The sequence below is a fragment of the Xenopus laevis genome, chromosome 1L, assembly GCF_017654675.1.
Source record: "Xenopus laevis strain J_2021 chromosome 1L, Xenopus_laevis_v10.1, whole genome shotgun sequence".
Classification (NCBI taxonomy): Eukaryota; Metazoa; Chordata; class Amphibia; order Anura; family Pipidae; genus Xenopus; species Xenopus laevis.
This window is the reverse complement of record NC_054371.1, coordinates 103,245,804-103,258,959: the sequence shown is the minus strand read 5'-3', so window position 1 is coordinate 103,258,959 and position 13,156 is coordinate 103,245,804. Positions and strand designations below refer to the sequence as shown.

General features: G+C 41.5%; 1 protein-coding gene across 1 annotated transcript in view; it reads left to right on the top strand.

The window, feature by feature from the left end:
* The window catches only part of antxr2.L (ANTXR cell adhesion molecule 2 L homeolog), a 114,058-nt gene that overhangs the window by 62,246 nt on the left and 38,656 nt on the right, over nt 1–13,156 (top strand). Inside the window, exon 14 of the mRNA XM_041561237.1 lies at nt 5,637–5,729. Coding sequence (XP_041417171.1) covers nt 5,637–5,729 — 93 coding nt within the window. The remainder of the gene's footprint in view (nt 1–5,636; nt 5,730–13,156) is intronic.

Here is a 13,156-nt window from a genome sequence, read left to right as displayed (position 1 = left end):
TTATATAGTAAGAAGCAGAGGGCACTGGCACACCAAATACATACAGTACATAGAGAGCAATGGACAATGGCACCACGAGCAGTAAGATAGAGAGTATACTGACAGGCCAAGGACAATATAAAAGTACAAGAATGCATTATATATGCGGCTGCAGATCAGGAGGATTCTCAGGAGTCTCAAATGCAGCAGTGTGTGTATGTAATGCATCCTGTGTGCATATAATGCAGCATGTGTGTGTAATGTAGGTTGTGTGTATAATGGAGCCTGTGTGTGTGTAATGGAGCCTGCGTGCGTGTGTAATGGAGCCTTTTTGTGAAATGGAGCATGCGTGTGTGTGTGTAATGTAGCCTGTGTGTAATGCAGCATGTGTGTGTGTAATGCAGCATGTGTGCATGTGTACACATGCTGGTAAATCTGCATATAACATTAATCAATCTCTGGGGCAGGATACCTTGGTTTGTGGGTATTTCCATCAGAAAAAGAACCTGCAGACAGCTATTGCTCCATAGAAAAGTGGCACATGATGTATATTGGAATTTTATTACAATAAATGATGGTACCATTAGAAATGGGGACCTCTGGGACAATGTCCACCCTGCAACCCTTCAGCTGATCCACTCCAACATCTGTTGGGGAATGTTGGGAACTATACTTTAATAGTTAAAATGCTACAAGTCAGACTACCTTGGAATATAGTACTAGAAGATCTCATGTAATCCCAGAATTTTAGTTTCTTAAGAAACGCTATAGCCAGAATAAGTGGTGAATAAGTGACCTATAGTTCAGGCATATCAGTGAGTCAGAAACCTAACAGTTTGATGCTGCTTTGCCTGTGCACCTTTGTGAGCAGTACTAGTTGCTGAATATATGAAAATACTGTTTTATTATGGTGGTGTGGTGCGAGAGTCCGACCAACTTTGGAGTCCATCCTGATTGAATGGTGATTCCTGGGCTGATGGGCTGGATGTCCCCCGTTGCATCATGCGTACCTCCACAGGCTACATCGGCTTGGACTGCTCCATTTAAAAAAAATAATGGGGGTGCTTGTGGCCCAGCACTGATCCCATCAAGCTAAGGGTTCCAGGGTGCAGGGCCCAAGTGCGTCCAATCGGTCTAATGATAGTACTGAGCAGGCCCTGGTGCAACTTTCCCCCCTGCTCCATAGTTACGCCACCACATCGCCAGCCCACCACTGTCTTCTCATTTCTCCTACTTGCCCCTGAAGACAGCTCTGATGGCTCCTTCAGTAAGAAAGTTTGCTCCATGTGATCTGCAGCAGACGGGGCTCAAAACACACACACAAAAAAACGGCAAAAAAATAAAAATTTGTAGAAAAAAACAGGAGGAAAATTATGGAGGGGGCTTTAGTCCCTGTAGCCCCCCCGGTTCTGACACCTATGGTGTATTTTGTGTTTTTTACACTAAACAGGGGCAGATCCATCTTCACAGACATTGGACTGGATTGGAGGTGCTGGAGGAAGATGTCACCACCGAGATCCGGTTGGGGGGCATCGCTAGGGGGAGGAGGAAGTGCAGACAGCAGCAGACACTCATGCCTGCTGCGCCCATAGGGACACTGGGCGGTCATGCCCCAGGGGCCACTTTTTTCCCACTCAGCTCATTGCTGAGTGTATTTGGGAATATATAGTTGCTTCTGAGCGATTGGGGAAGGACCAAGCCGCTTTAAAAATTCCCAATCCGAAATGCTGTCAAAAGTAGAATCTACGTTGTGTGGCACTTAGTTACTTTTATCCAAAAAATGTAGAATCTACATTCTGTGGGACCTAAAGGGTTAATTCCTTATTTTTGGAACGTATTTATTTAATATTTAGAAAATAAGTAAGTCCCAAAGGTATTTAATGCTGCAATATATAAATTGCAATCTATGTCATGCATATGTAACTTTTGTGTCATTTTTTTTGTGGGTGCTTAAATATGAGTAATGGCCTGCACAGTTTTGTATCATTGGCATTGCTTACAATGCCCTTATTGTCATTAATTAAATACCACAGGATTAGCTTGTATTTTAGCTTGATGTGAAATATTTACACTAGGGGGCACATTTACTTAGCTCGAGTGAAGGAATAGAATAAAAAATACTTCGAATTTCCAAGTGTTTTTTTGGCTACTTCGACCATCGAATTGGCTACTTCGACCTTCTACAACGACTTCGACTTCAATTCGAACGATTCAAACTAAAAATTGAATCGACTATTCGACCATTCGATAGTCGAAGTACTGTCTCCTTAAAAAAATCTTCGACCCCCTACTTCGCCACCTAAAACCTACCGAGCATCAATGTTAGCCTATGGGGAAGGTCCCCATAGGCTTTCTAGCTAATTTTTGATACAAGGAATTTCGTTCGATAGATGGATTAAAATCCGTCTAATCGTTCTATTCGAAGGATTTAATCGTTCAATCGAACGAGTATTTCTTCGATCGTTCGATCGAACGAATAGAGGTAAATCCTTCGACTTCGATAATTAACCCTCGATATTGACCCTTAGTAAATGTGCCCCTAGGTATACACAGGATTAAGTTCAGGACTTGTCTTATAACCAAATCTGAAACTTTTGTCATGTGACAGTAAAGAGACAATGAGACAAGATAATAGAATTTTTTTATTTTCCCTAACCTTAATATGTAAATTAGGTTTCAGATTCTGTTTGGTATTTTGAGGATTCATTATTTGGCTGAAATAAATATTCTGAGATTTGGTAAAAACCTAGTTGGATGCATTTTATTCTTAGCCTGCAAAGCCCAATAGTTTCTCTTATTTCTAGTGCTCCATACACATCTTCAAACAGCTCATCCATATCCGCTTTCTCCAAAATATTAATAAATTATCTTGTACAGTACTTCTATGACCTTGTTTATTGTTATGCATAATGGCAATGGTACATTATCCATATATACAGAATTAAAAAAATATATGTTTTGTGGAATATAGGTTTGAGTAGGTGAATACAGTCTACATAACAGTAGCATTGTCAGTAGCATTTTCTATTCTTGAAATTTTTGAAAATTTTCTCGAAAATTTTGTTTTTGACATTCTGGAGTCTTTACACCCATGGGATTGTCAGTGTAAGCTGTACTCTGCCCCTTGTTGTGGAAAAGGGTTCCCGTATTTAATGTCTTCTCTAGGGATGTAGCGAACGTCGGAAAAAAAGTTCGCGAACATATTCGCGAACTTGCGCAAAAATGCGAGCGGTTCGCGAACGGTTCGCGAACCCCATAGACTTCAATGGGAAGGCGAACTTTAACATCTAGAAAAGACATTTCTGGCCAGAAAAATGATTTTAAAGTTGTTTAAAGGGTGCAACGACCTGGACAGTGGCATGCCAGAGGGGGATCAAGGGCAAAAATGTATCTGAAAAATCTGCCTGTGTGTGCTTGGAAGAGATAGTGTAGGGGGAGAGCTGTTAGTGATTTCAGGGACAGATGATAGTAAGTTTGCTGGCTAGTAATCTGCTTGATACTGCTCTGTATTGGAGGGACAGAAGTCTGCAGGGATTTGAGGGACATTTTAGCTTAGGTAGCTTTGCTGGCTAGTAATCTACTGTTCTCTTTAAACAACTGCCATACGTTGACCTTGTAGGCATTGTTTGCCCAGTTTTTTTGGACGCAGCCACTGAAGCACAGTTGCCATAAAAAATATGCCATATAAATGCTGAAAATAGTAATTTTTCGCCATACGTTGACCTTGTAGACATTGTTTGCCCAGTTTTTTTGGTTGCAGCCACTGAAGCACAGTTGCCAGAAAAAATATGCCATATAAATGCTGAAAATAGTCATTTTTTGCCATACGTTGACCTTGTAGGCATTGTTTGCCCAGTTTTTTTGGTCGCAGCCACTGAAGCACAGTTGCCAGAAAAAATATGCCATATAAATGCTGAAAATAGTAATTTTTTGCCATATACGTTGAGTCAACGTATGGCAAAAAATGACTATTTTCAGCATTTATATGGCATATTTTTTCTGGCCTCTGTGCTTCAGTGGCTGCGGCCAAAAAAACTGGGCAAACAATGCCTACAAGGTCAACGTATACACTACTACAGCGGTGGATACGGATTACGTAAAATATATGAATGCTGCTTGAAAAAAGTGACTCCGGTGTTTTTTCTGGAGACGGTAATATTATGGATATTTAGACAGAATGGGAACAAGGTCACACAGCTCGATGGCGGGTTGAAGAAAACAGTGTGCAAATAATGCCTACAAGGCCAACGTATACACTACTACAGCGGTGGATACGGATTACGTAAAATATATGAATGCTGCTTGAAAAAAGTGACTCCGGTGTTTTTTCTGGAGACGGTAATATTATGGATATTTAGACAGAATGGGAACAAGGTCACACAGCTCGATGGCGGGTTGAAGAAAACAGTGTGCAAATAATGCCTACAGGGCAAATAATGCCTAAAAGGTCAACTTATACACTACTACAGCGGTAGTAAAATAAAAAAAAGTAAAATAAAAAAAAATGAATATTAAAAAAAAAAAATTAAAGTTGGTGCTGCTGAACTACTAGGAGCAGCAGATTAGCACACCAGTCCCACTCCCCAACACTGCTAGACTAATAGCACTGGGCTCTTATAGTAGTAGTAGTAGTAGTAGTAGTAAAACAACAAAAAAATAAATAAAAGCAGTCCTTACAAGGACTACTGTTATTGCAGCAGTCAGCAGATGAGATCAGAAGCAGGACAGCTGCCCACTGCAGCTACATACAGAGCACTGCAGTAGAAGGTAGATTACTAGCCAGCAAAGCTACCTAAGCTAAAATGTCCCTCAAATCCCTGCAGACTTCTGTCCCTCCAATAACAGAGCAGTATCAAAACGATTACTAGCCAGCAAACTTTCAACTGTCCCTGAAATCACTAACAGGCAGCAGCTCTCTCCCTACACTATCTCTTCAGCACACACAGGCAGAGTGAAAAACGCTGCAGGGCTTCGGTTTTTATAGGGAAGGGGAGTGGTCCAGGGGAGAGCTTCCTGATTGGCTGCCATGTACCTGCTGGTCTGGGGTGAGAGGGCAAAAAAAAGCGCCAACAATGGCGAACCCAAAATGGCGAACGTCGCGCGACGTTCGCGAACTTCCGGCGAGCGCGAACACCCGATGTTCGCGCGAACAAGTTCGCCGGCGAACAGTTCGCGACATCTCTAGTCTTCTCAGTCTTTCATAAATTAGGCAGCTTGAGCTTCTACTTTGCATAATTCTTGTGTTACTGACAATTAATAATATTTATAATATGATGATATGGTGCAGTACAATGTACAAATTGTGACCAATTAAATGCTGTTTACAAAGGTACTTTAATCAATACATGCATCTTAGCATCTTTGAACCTAAACGCTGTTTTTAATGTCTTCTCAGTCTTTCATAAATTAGGCAGCTTGAGCTTCTACTTTGCATAATTCTTGTGTTACTGACAATTAATAATATTTATAATATGATGATATGGTGCAGTACAATGTACAAATTGTGACCAATTAAATGCTGTTTACAAAGGTACTTTAATCAATACATGCATCTTAGCATCTTTGAACCTAAACGCTGTTTTTAAGATATGGAAATAAGATGTGAAATATTTTGTAAAGAACATTTTAAACTTTGCACAGTTTTCCTTGTGTTACAGGAGCCTGAGGAAGTATTACCTCAAAAGAAATGGCCAACTGTAGATGCTAGCTATTATGGTGGGCGAGGAGCTGGTGGAATTAAAAGAATGGAGGTAAGTTTCAGTGTAGCTACTCTAAGCTGAACTTCTGTTCTGTTAAGTCTTTACTGCTTCAAAAAAGACAGACAAATGCTTGAACTCTAGCCATATGACATCAGTTTCTAATTAAGAAAATATGAAAGAATGCATTATCTTTTCTTCATTTGATCTATAAAACATTTGCAAATCATCTTGTTTCTTTCCCACTTGTGTGTGTAGTGTTTTGTTTTAATGTATTCTAGAGCTCATACAATGGAGTGTTAGTTGCTGTAAAAGACAGAGCAATTAAAAGATTTCAGTCTTACAGATATTTTTTAACTCTTTTTACTGCACTACTGTAGTTATTTCTAATCCCTATTCCTTAGGAATTTTTTTGAGTAAGGATCTTTTAGCTGCCACTAATAGTTCCACTGTTCTATGTGGTAGTCTGTCCTATAAATACTACAGAGCAGAACTAAACCTCTAAATACCTTATGAACTTTTCTTAGTGATATAATGCATCAGAAATCAATACTTCTCTATGTTCCAACATTGCATTAACTTTTAAATGGTGGTAGCAGATTATAACATTGCAAAATGCTCAGAGGAATGGTGTACAGAAAATACACAGATTAACCCTTTAAGTGTCAGCAGAATGACATATTTCATCTACCAGGTGTTTTTTGAACATTTTGTGCTCTCTAATTTTAGGAGTATTTCCTGGGGGGATTTTTAGTTTACTTAGGAAAATCTATACATTGTTTTTTTCAGGAGAACCTAAGCTTTCTTTTTTTTTTGTGTATTTCCACTTCTGGAAAAAGATTTAATACAAAAAATACAAAATAAAATTAGCCAAATTTCCATTTTTCACAATATAGGAATTTATACCAGAAAAATATTTAATTTTATGCACAGAAATTTAACTGACCTAGCAAGCCTCAAATTTCTCGAATGTTCCAATAACAGATATGTATAGTTTTATGAATATTTTTGACTTCTATAGATTAAAAACTCCCATCAGTAAATTATCGAATTTCAAAGTACTACAGTAGAATATGGCATACTTTGGATTCCAAAGCCAATAAATCCTGTACAGTAGATTTCCGCCAGGAAACTATATATTTTTGAAAAGTACAGATTCTGTCTATTCCAAAATGGTTAACCATGTATTTCCTTTCCTTATTAGCAAACATCAAAACTTTTCTGAACTTATTGGTTTCTATAAAAATGTATGACAATTTTGAAAAATCATCTCAAAACTTTTGTTTTGCTAGTTTGTATATCCCACAAAGCATTAGGTAGCAAGAAAAAACATCCTAAATATGAATGCCAGGGGTCCACTGAATAGTTTAATGCCCATTGTGCATGGGATTACAACTTGTCCCACTTCAGCTACTGAATAATCAACACTTCGACAACATTTTTTACAGGGTAAAAACACAAAAAATACATTGACAACCCCCCCCAAAAAATATATTTTTGGACAGTACACATTTATTCAAATCTAAAAAGGGTAACCATGTCTTTCTACTCCAAATACTGCAATACTTCCCCAAAATTGTTGGTTTTGATGAAATAGCTGAAAAATGCTTCAACTTCCTAGCATCTTTTCTCCCACATAGCATTAGGTACCAAGAATAAAAAGAGGTCTACTGAAAACTTTGATGCCCAATATGCATGGATTTACCAAAGAATGTGGAGTACATAGACCCCCAAATGGATATATATATAGAAGACAAACTTTACATGGGCAAAACGAAGTAAGAAAGAACAGAGCAAAATGGAATAAATCACTAGAATCCAATAGAACCAAAAGAACAATGTTTTTTTTCTCCTAAGGTAGTCAGCAGTCAGAATCACAGTTTGAATATTTTAGCTTGGCCAAATAGTTTTTACGTACAAAAACAAACTAACAACACCTACCCAGAGCTGAAAATGCAATGAAATGGCTAAAAATGCAATAAATTGGCTAAAAATGTACCAAAACCACCAAAATTGCAATATAATTGCCAAAATAACATACAAAAGCTATTGTGTGGTGCCGTTTGCAATGGTGCTATTTGCAATGGCAATAAAACTTTTTTTTCAGGCAAAAAACAAATGATGCAGTAAGAAAAATAAAAGCCACAAAATAGTGTATAGGCGTATGCATGTGTACACTTGACAAATTATGTGTGTATGTGTGTGTGAGTGCTGTGAATGTGTGTGACCCCCCAATCCCCAAAAATGTATATGTGTGTGTATATGTAACATTGACCTCGGGTAGATGCTGAAAATCCATCTGGAGGGGCTGGAGGGGATGCCCAGTATCCGGTCGGGGAGCAGCGCTGGGGGTCCAGGAAGATCATTCAGCCACAGGACAAGTAGATTCCACATGCCTGCTGCTGCCTTGCAGCCCTTGGGTGACCACACCCCAGGGGCCGCTCATTCCCCTGCTCTTTTCATTGCCTAGGGGCGGGGCAATAAGCAGGTATGGAGTGAGTGGCTTCAAAAGTTGAAATAAAGGGTTAAATAAATAGGGTTCTTTTCTATTTATTTTCCCATAAACATAACTCTAGAACACAATACATAGTTAATTGTATGTGCTAATTATTCTTTCTTTCTTTCATTTAATTTCATTTATATGAGTGAAAACTACAGCTTGTGCCCTGGTCATGGCATTCTCCAGAATAATGCTATATATATGTATTTATATGTATCTTTCCGTTGCTGTGTCTGATACAGACTGTGTCAACTTCACAATAATTGATTGATTTTTATGCATTTTTTAGTCAAATTGTTCTTGTGGAATTTAACCTTGGGGACTCGTAAATTATTATAAATTGTTTAACTTTTTCAGTATTTTTTTTTTCATGTAGCCAATGCTACTATTTACATGGTTCTACCTTTTTTGCAGCTTTTGTTTCTTCTATTTTTATGTATGACTGTGCTTGTTGACTGTGTAGCCTCCTCCTTCCTGATCCTGTCAACAGTAGGGTTTTGTGGGTGGAAATCACTGCGACCTTAAACCAAGGTGGTAGCAAGAAGCGGTACTGTTCCTTCTTGCTCATCTACATACAGTCATATAAAAAGGTTTGGAAACCCCGTTCAGCCTGCATAATAATTTACTCCACTTTCAACAAAAAAGATAACAGTGGTATGTCTTTCATTTCCCAGGAACATCTGAGTACTGGGGTGTTTTCTGAACAGTGATTTTTAGTGAAGCAGTATTCAGTTGTATGAAATTAAATCAAATGTTTTAAAACTGTCTGTGCAAAAATGTGGGTACATGTGTAGTTTTGCTAATTTGAATGCATGTAACTGCTCAATACTGATTACTGATAACACGAAATTGGTTGGATTAGGTTGTTAAGCCTTGAACTTCATAGATAGTGTAATGGGCCCGAAGGCGCAGCAGTAATAGTAGTGGACCAAAGAGGAGACAAAAACTAGGTTCGAGGTACAAAAGGGTTTATCCAGAAGAATAGTCAGGGTACAGGCAAAAGATCAATTCAGGTGGCAGACAATGGAGATAAGAAAAACAGGCAAAGGTCGATACACGGATAATCAGAATTAGAAGTCACACCCAGGAACACTAGTCAAAGGAACCTATAATTGGGCAATGAAGAAAGGGGCAATGGGGTTTAAATAGTCCAAGTCTTGGCGCCAAAATATTGACGCGCTGGCGTCAGACGCTGACGCCAGCGTCCTCACGCTGACGTCCTGACGCCGGCGCCCGATTCTGACGCCGGCGTCCGTTCCGTCGCCGACGACCAATCCCAGATCGAGAAGGCGCTGATGTCACAGGACAGCGCCCAGCAGGAGCCATGCGGTGGAGCAGAAGGTTGCCATCTTGGACGCCATCTTGGGTGAGTGTTGAAGTTTCCATTACAGTACCCCCTTCCCTAGGGGGGGCCTCAGGACCACCGGGACCAGGACGAGAAGGAAACTGTTTGTGGAACCTGCGGACAAGGATGGGAGCATGAACGTCAGAGTTCTTTACCCAGGAGCATTCCTCAGGACCGAAACCCTTCCATTCGATGAGATATTGGAGAGTACCCCTGGAAATGCGGGAATCCAAGATTCGATTAACTTCGAACTCCAAAGAATCATTGACGACAACAGGAGCTGTGGAAGAAGAAGAGGGAGAGGAGACTGCAGGTTTAAGAAGAGACACATGAAACACATTAGGGATCCTCATCTCAGGCGGAAGAAGAAGACGGACAGCCACAGGATTGATGACCTCGATGATGGGGAAGGGACCGATGAACTTGGGACCAAGTTTAGGAGAGGGAATCTTGAGACGAATATTACGAGTAGACAACAAAACCTTGTCACCAAGAGAGTATGTTGGAGAAGCAATCCTCCTTTTGTCGGCAAATTTCTTCTGGGAAGAAGCACTCTTTTCTAAATTAGCGGCAGTAGCCTGCCAGATGGCCATCATATGAGCTGCTTGATCATTGGCGGCAAGCACGTTGGTAAGTAGGAGGTCCTGAGGAAATGCCAAAGGGTTTAAACCAAAAACACAGAAAAAAGGAGACTTCTGGGAAGAAGAATGCAGGGAATTGTTGTGGGCAAATTCCGCCCATGGAAGAAGGTCTGACCAGTCATCCTGACACAGGGACACATGACAAAGTAGGAACTGTTCCAATGCTTGGTTGACACGTTCGGCGGCCCCATTGGACTGAGGATGGTAAGCGGAAGAAAATTGAAGAGAAATGTTCAAAGCTTTACACAGAGACCTCCAAAATTTAGACACAAACTGAGGACCACGATCAGACACAATTTCAGCAGGAAAACCATGGAGACGAAAAATATGTTTAATGAAGAGTTCAGAAAGTTCCGGGGCAGATGGCAGTTTGCGGAGAGGAGTGAAATGAGCCATCTTACTAAATCTGTCAATCACCACCCAGATGACAGTGTGGCCGGAAGAATTTGGAAGATCGACAATAAAGTCCATGGAAATATGAGTCCAAGGTCTAGAAGGAATGGGTAAAGGCAACAAAAAACCCTTAGGGGGGGAATGTCCAGACTTAGAAACGGCACAGGTGGAACATGATGAAACAAAATCTTTAACGTCTTTCCTTAAAGATGGCCACCAGACCAAACGAGACAAAAGTTCGGTAGTCTTTTTAATCCCAGGATGACCGGCCTGTTTAGAATTGTGAGAGTGAGACAAGATGGCAGGACGAAACTCTGGAGGAACAAAAGCTAAACCCAGGGGAGTCTCTTCAGGAGCAGAAGCTTGAGCGGAGAGTAACTGAGGAGCGCAGGAAGGAAACAAAGCTGCGATGATCTTGGAAGAAGGAACGACAGGTTCAGGATCTTCGGAGCAAGAATCTTCAGGAATAAAGCTTCTGGATAATGCGTCGGCCTTCCTGTTCCTGGACCCAGGGCGAAAAGTAATAACAAAATTAAAACGAGAAAAGAAAAGTGCCCACCTGGCTTGCCGGGGATTGAGGCGTTTGAGAGACTGGATAAATTCGAGATTTTTGTGGTCCGTAAAGATCGTTACCGGGACCGAAGAGCCCTCTAATAAGTGTCTCCACTCTTCCAAGGCCAGCTTAACAGCAAGTAGCTCCCGGTTGCCAACATCATAGTTCTGTTCGGGGGAAGAAAATTTTTTGGAAAAGAAGGCACACGGATGAAGTTTACCGTCAGAAGAAGATCTCTGGGATAACACTGCACCAGCACCGATGTCCGAGGCATCCACTTCGATGAAAAAGGGTTGAAGAGGTTCGGGGTGTCTAAGGACTGGAGCGGAGGAGAATGCTTCCTTGAGAGATTTGAAGGCTTCCAAAGCTTGAGGGGGCCAGTGCTGAGGTTTGTTTCCACCACGGATCAAGGCAAGAATTGGAGAAAGTCTGGCAGAGAAGTTTTTAATGAACTGTCTATAGTAATTGGCAAAGCCAACAAACCTTTGAACAGCTTTAACACTGGTAGGAAGAGGCCAGTCCAGGATTGCAGAGACCTTGGCCGGATCCATCTTGAAGCCTAGGGAAGAAATAATGTACCCAAGAAAAGGAATAGAAGAGACTTCGAAGGTGCACTTTTCCAACTTGGCATAAAGGTTGTTTTTCCTCAGTCTGGATAGTACTTCACGTACTTGGTTGCGATGTTCCTGGAGGTTTTTAGAAAAAATAAGAATATCATCCAAATAGACGACCACACACTGCCCCAATAAATCTCGAAAAATGTCATTAACGAATTCCTGGAAGACCGCAGGGGCATTGCAGAGACCAAAAGGCATGACTAGGTACTCATAATGACCATCACGAGTATTAAAAGCGGTCTTCCATTCGTCCCCCTCATGAATCCGAATGAGGTTATAGGCCCCACGAAGATCCAACTTAGTGAAGAGACTGGCACCCCTAAGCTGATCGAACAGTTCAGAAATGAGAGGAAGAGGGTACCTGTTTTTAATGGTGATTTTGTTAAGTCCTCTGTAGTCAATGCAGGGCCGCAAACTACCATCTTTCTTTTCGACAAAAAAGAACCCCGCTCCTGCAGGGGAGATGGACGGACGAATAAATCCTTTCTGCAGATTCTCCTGGATATAGGATTTCATTGCGGAAGTCTCCGAGGGAGAAAGTGGATAGGTGCGGCCGCGAGGAGGCATGGAGCCGGATAAAAGTTCAATTGGACAGTCGTATGGACGATGAGGTGGAAGGTTTTCGGCAGAATTTTTATTAAAGACATCGGCAAATGCTTGGTACACGGAGGGGAGAGAAGAATTTGAAGACACAGAAGAAATTTTGACGACAGGAACAGCAGGTAAACAGTTCCGTACACAAAATGGACTCTACCTGGAAACTTGTTTAGAGGACCAATCGATAACAGGATTGTGGAGACACAGCCAAGGTAGACCTAAAACAACCGGAGTGGAGGGGCAATCAATAAGAAGAAAAGACAGTCTTTCCAGATGCAAAGAGCCCACCTTGAAAGAAAGTTCTTGAGTGGACTGTGAGATGATCGCAGAAGATAAGGGCCGATCGTCGATTGCCAGGACTCGAAGCGGAATCGTCAAGGATTGGAGAGGAATGAAGTGGTTTGCAGCGAACACACGGTCCATAAAATTTCCTGCGGCTCCGGAATCAAGAAAGGCCTGAGAAGAGATCTCTTTGGAACCAAACTGGATCTGCACTGGGAGGAGGAAACGTTGAGCAGAAGAATGGGGAGAGCGACAAATCCCACCCAGGTAAGTCTCCCCAAACTTACCTAGGCTTTGGCGTTTCCCGGCTTCACTGGGCACTCCTGAGCAAAGTGAGCTTTGCCCCCGCAATAGAGACATAACCCCGCCGCCCTTCTCCGATTCTTCTCCTGTTCGGAAAGACGGGCCCGTCCGATCTGCATCGGTTCCTCTGCTGGTAATGAAGAGGAAGAAGCAGACGTCGCGGGGGTTGGAGAGGACGAGGTGTAAGCAGGGTCGTAGAGTAAAGGTCTCTGGAAGCGGGGGGCCAGGATAGGCTGAAATCGGGAACTTC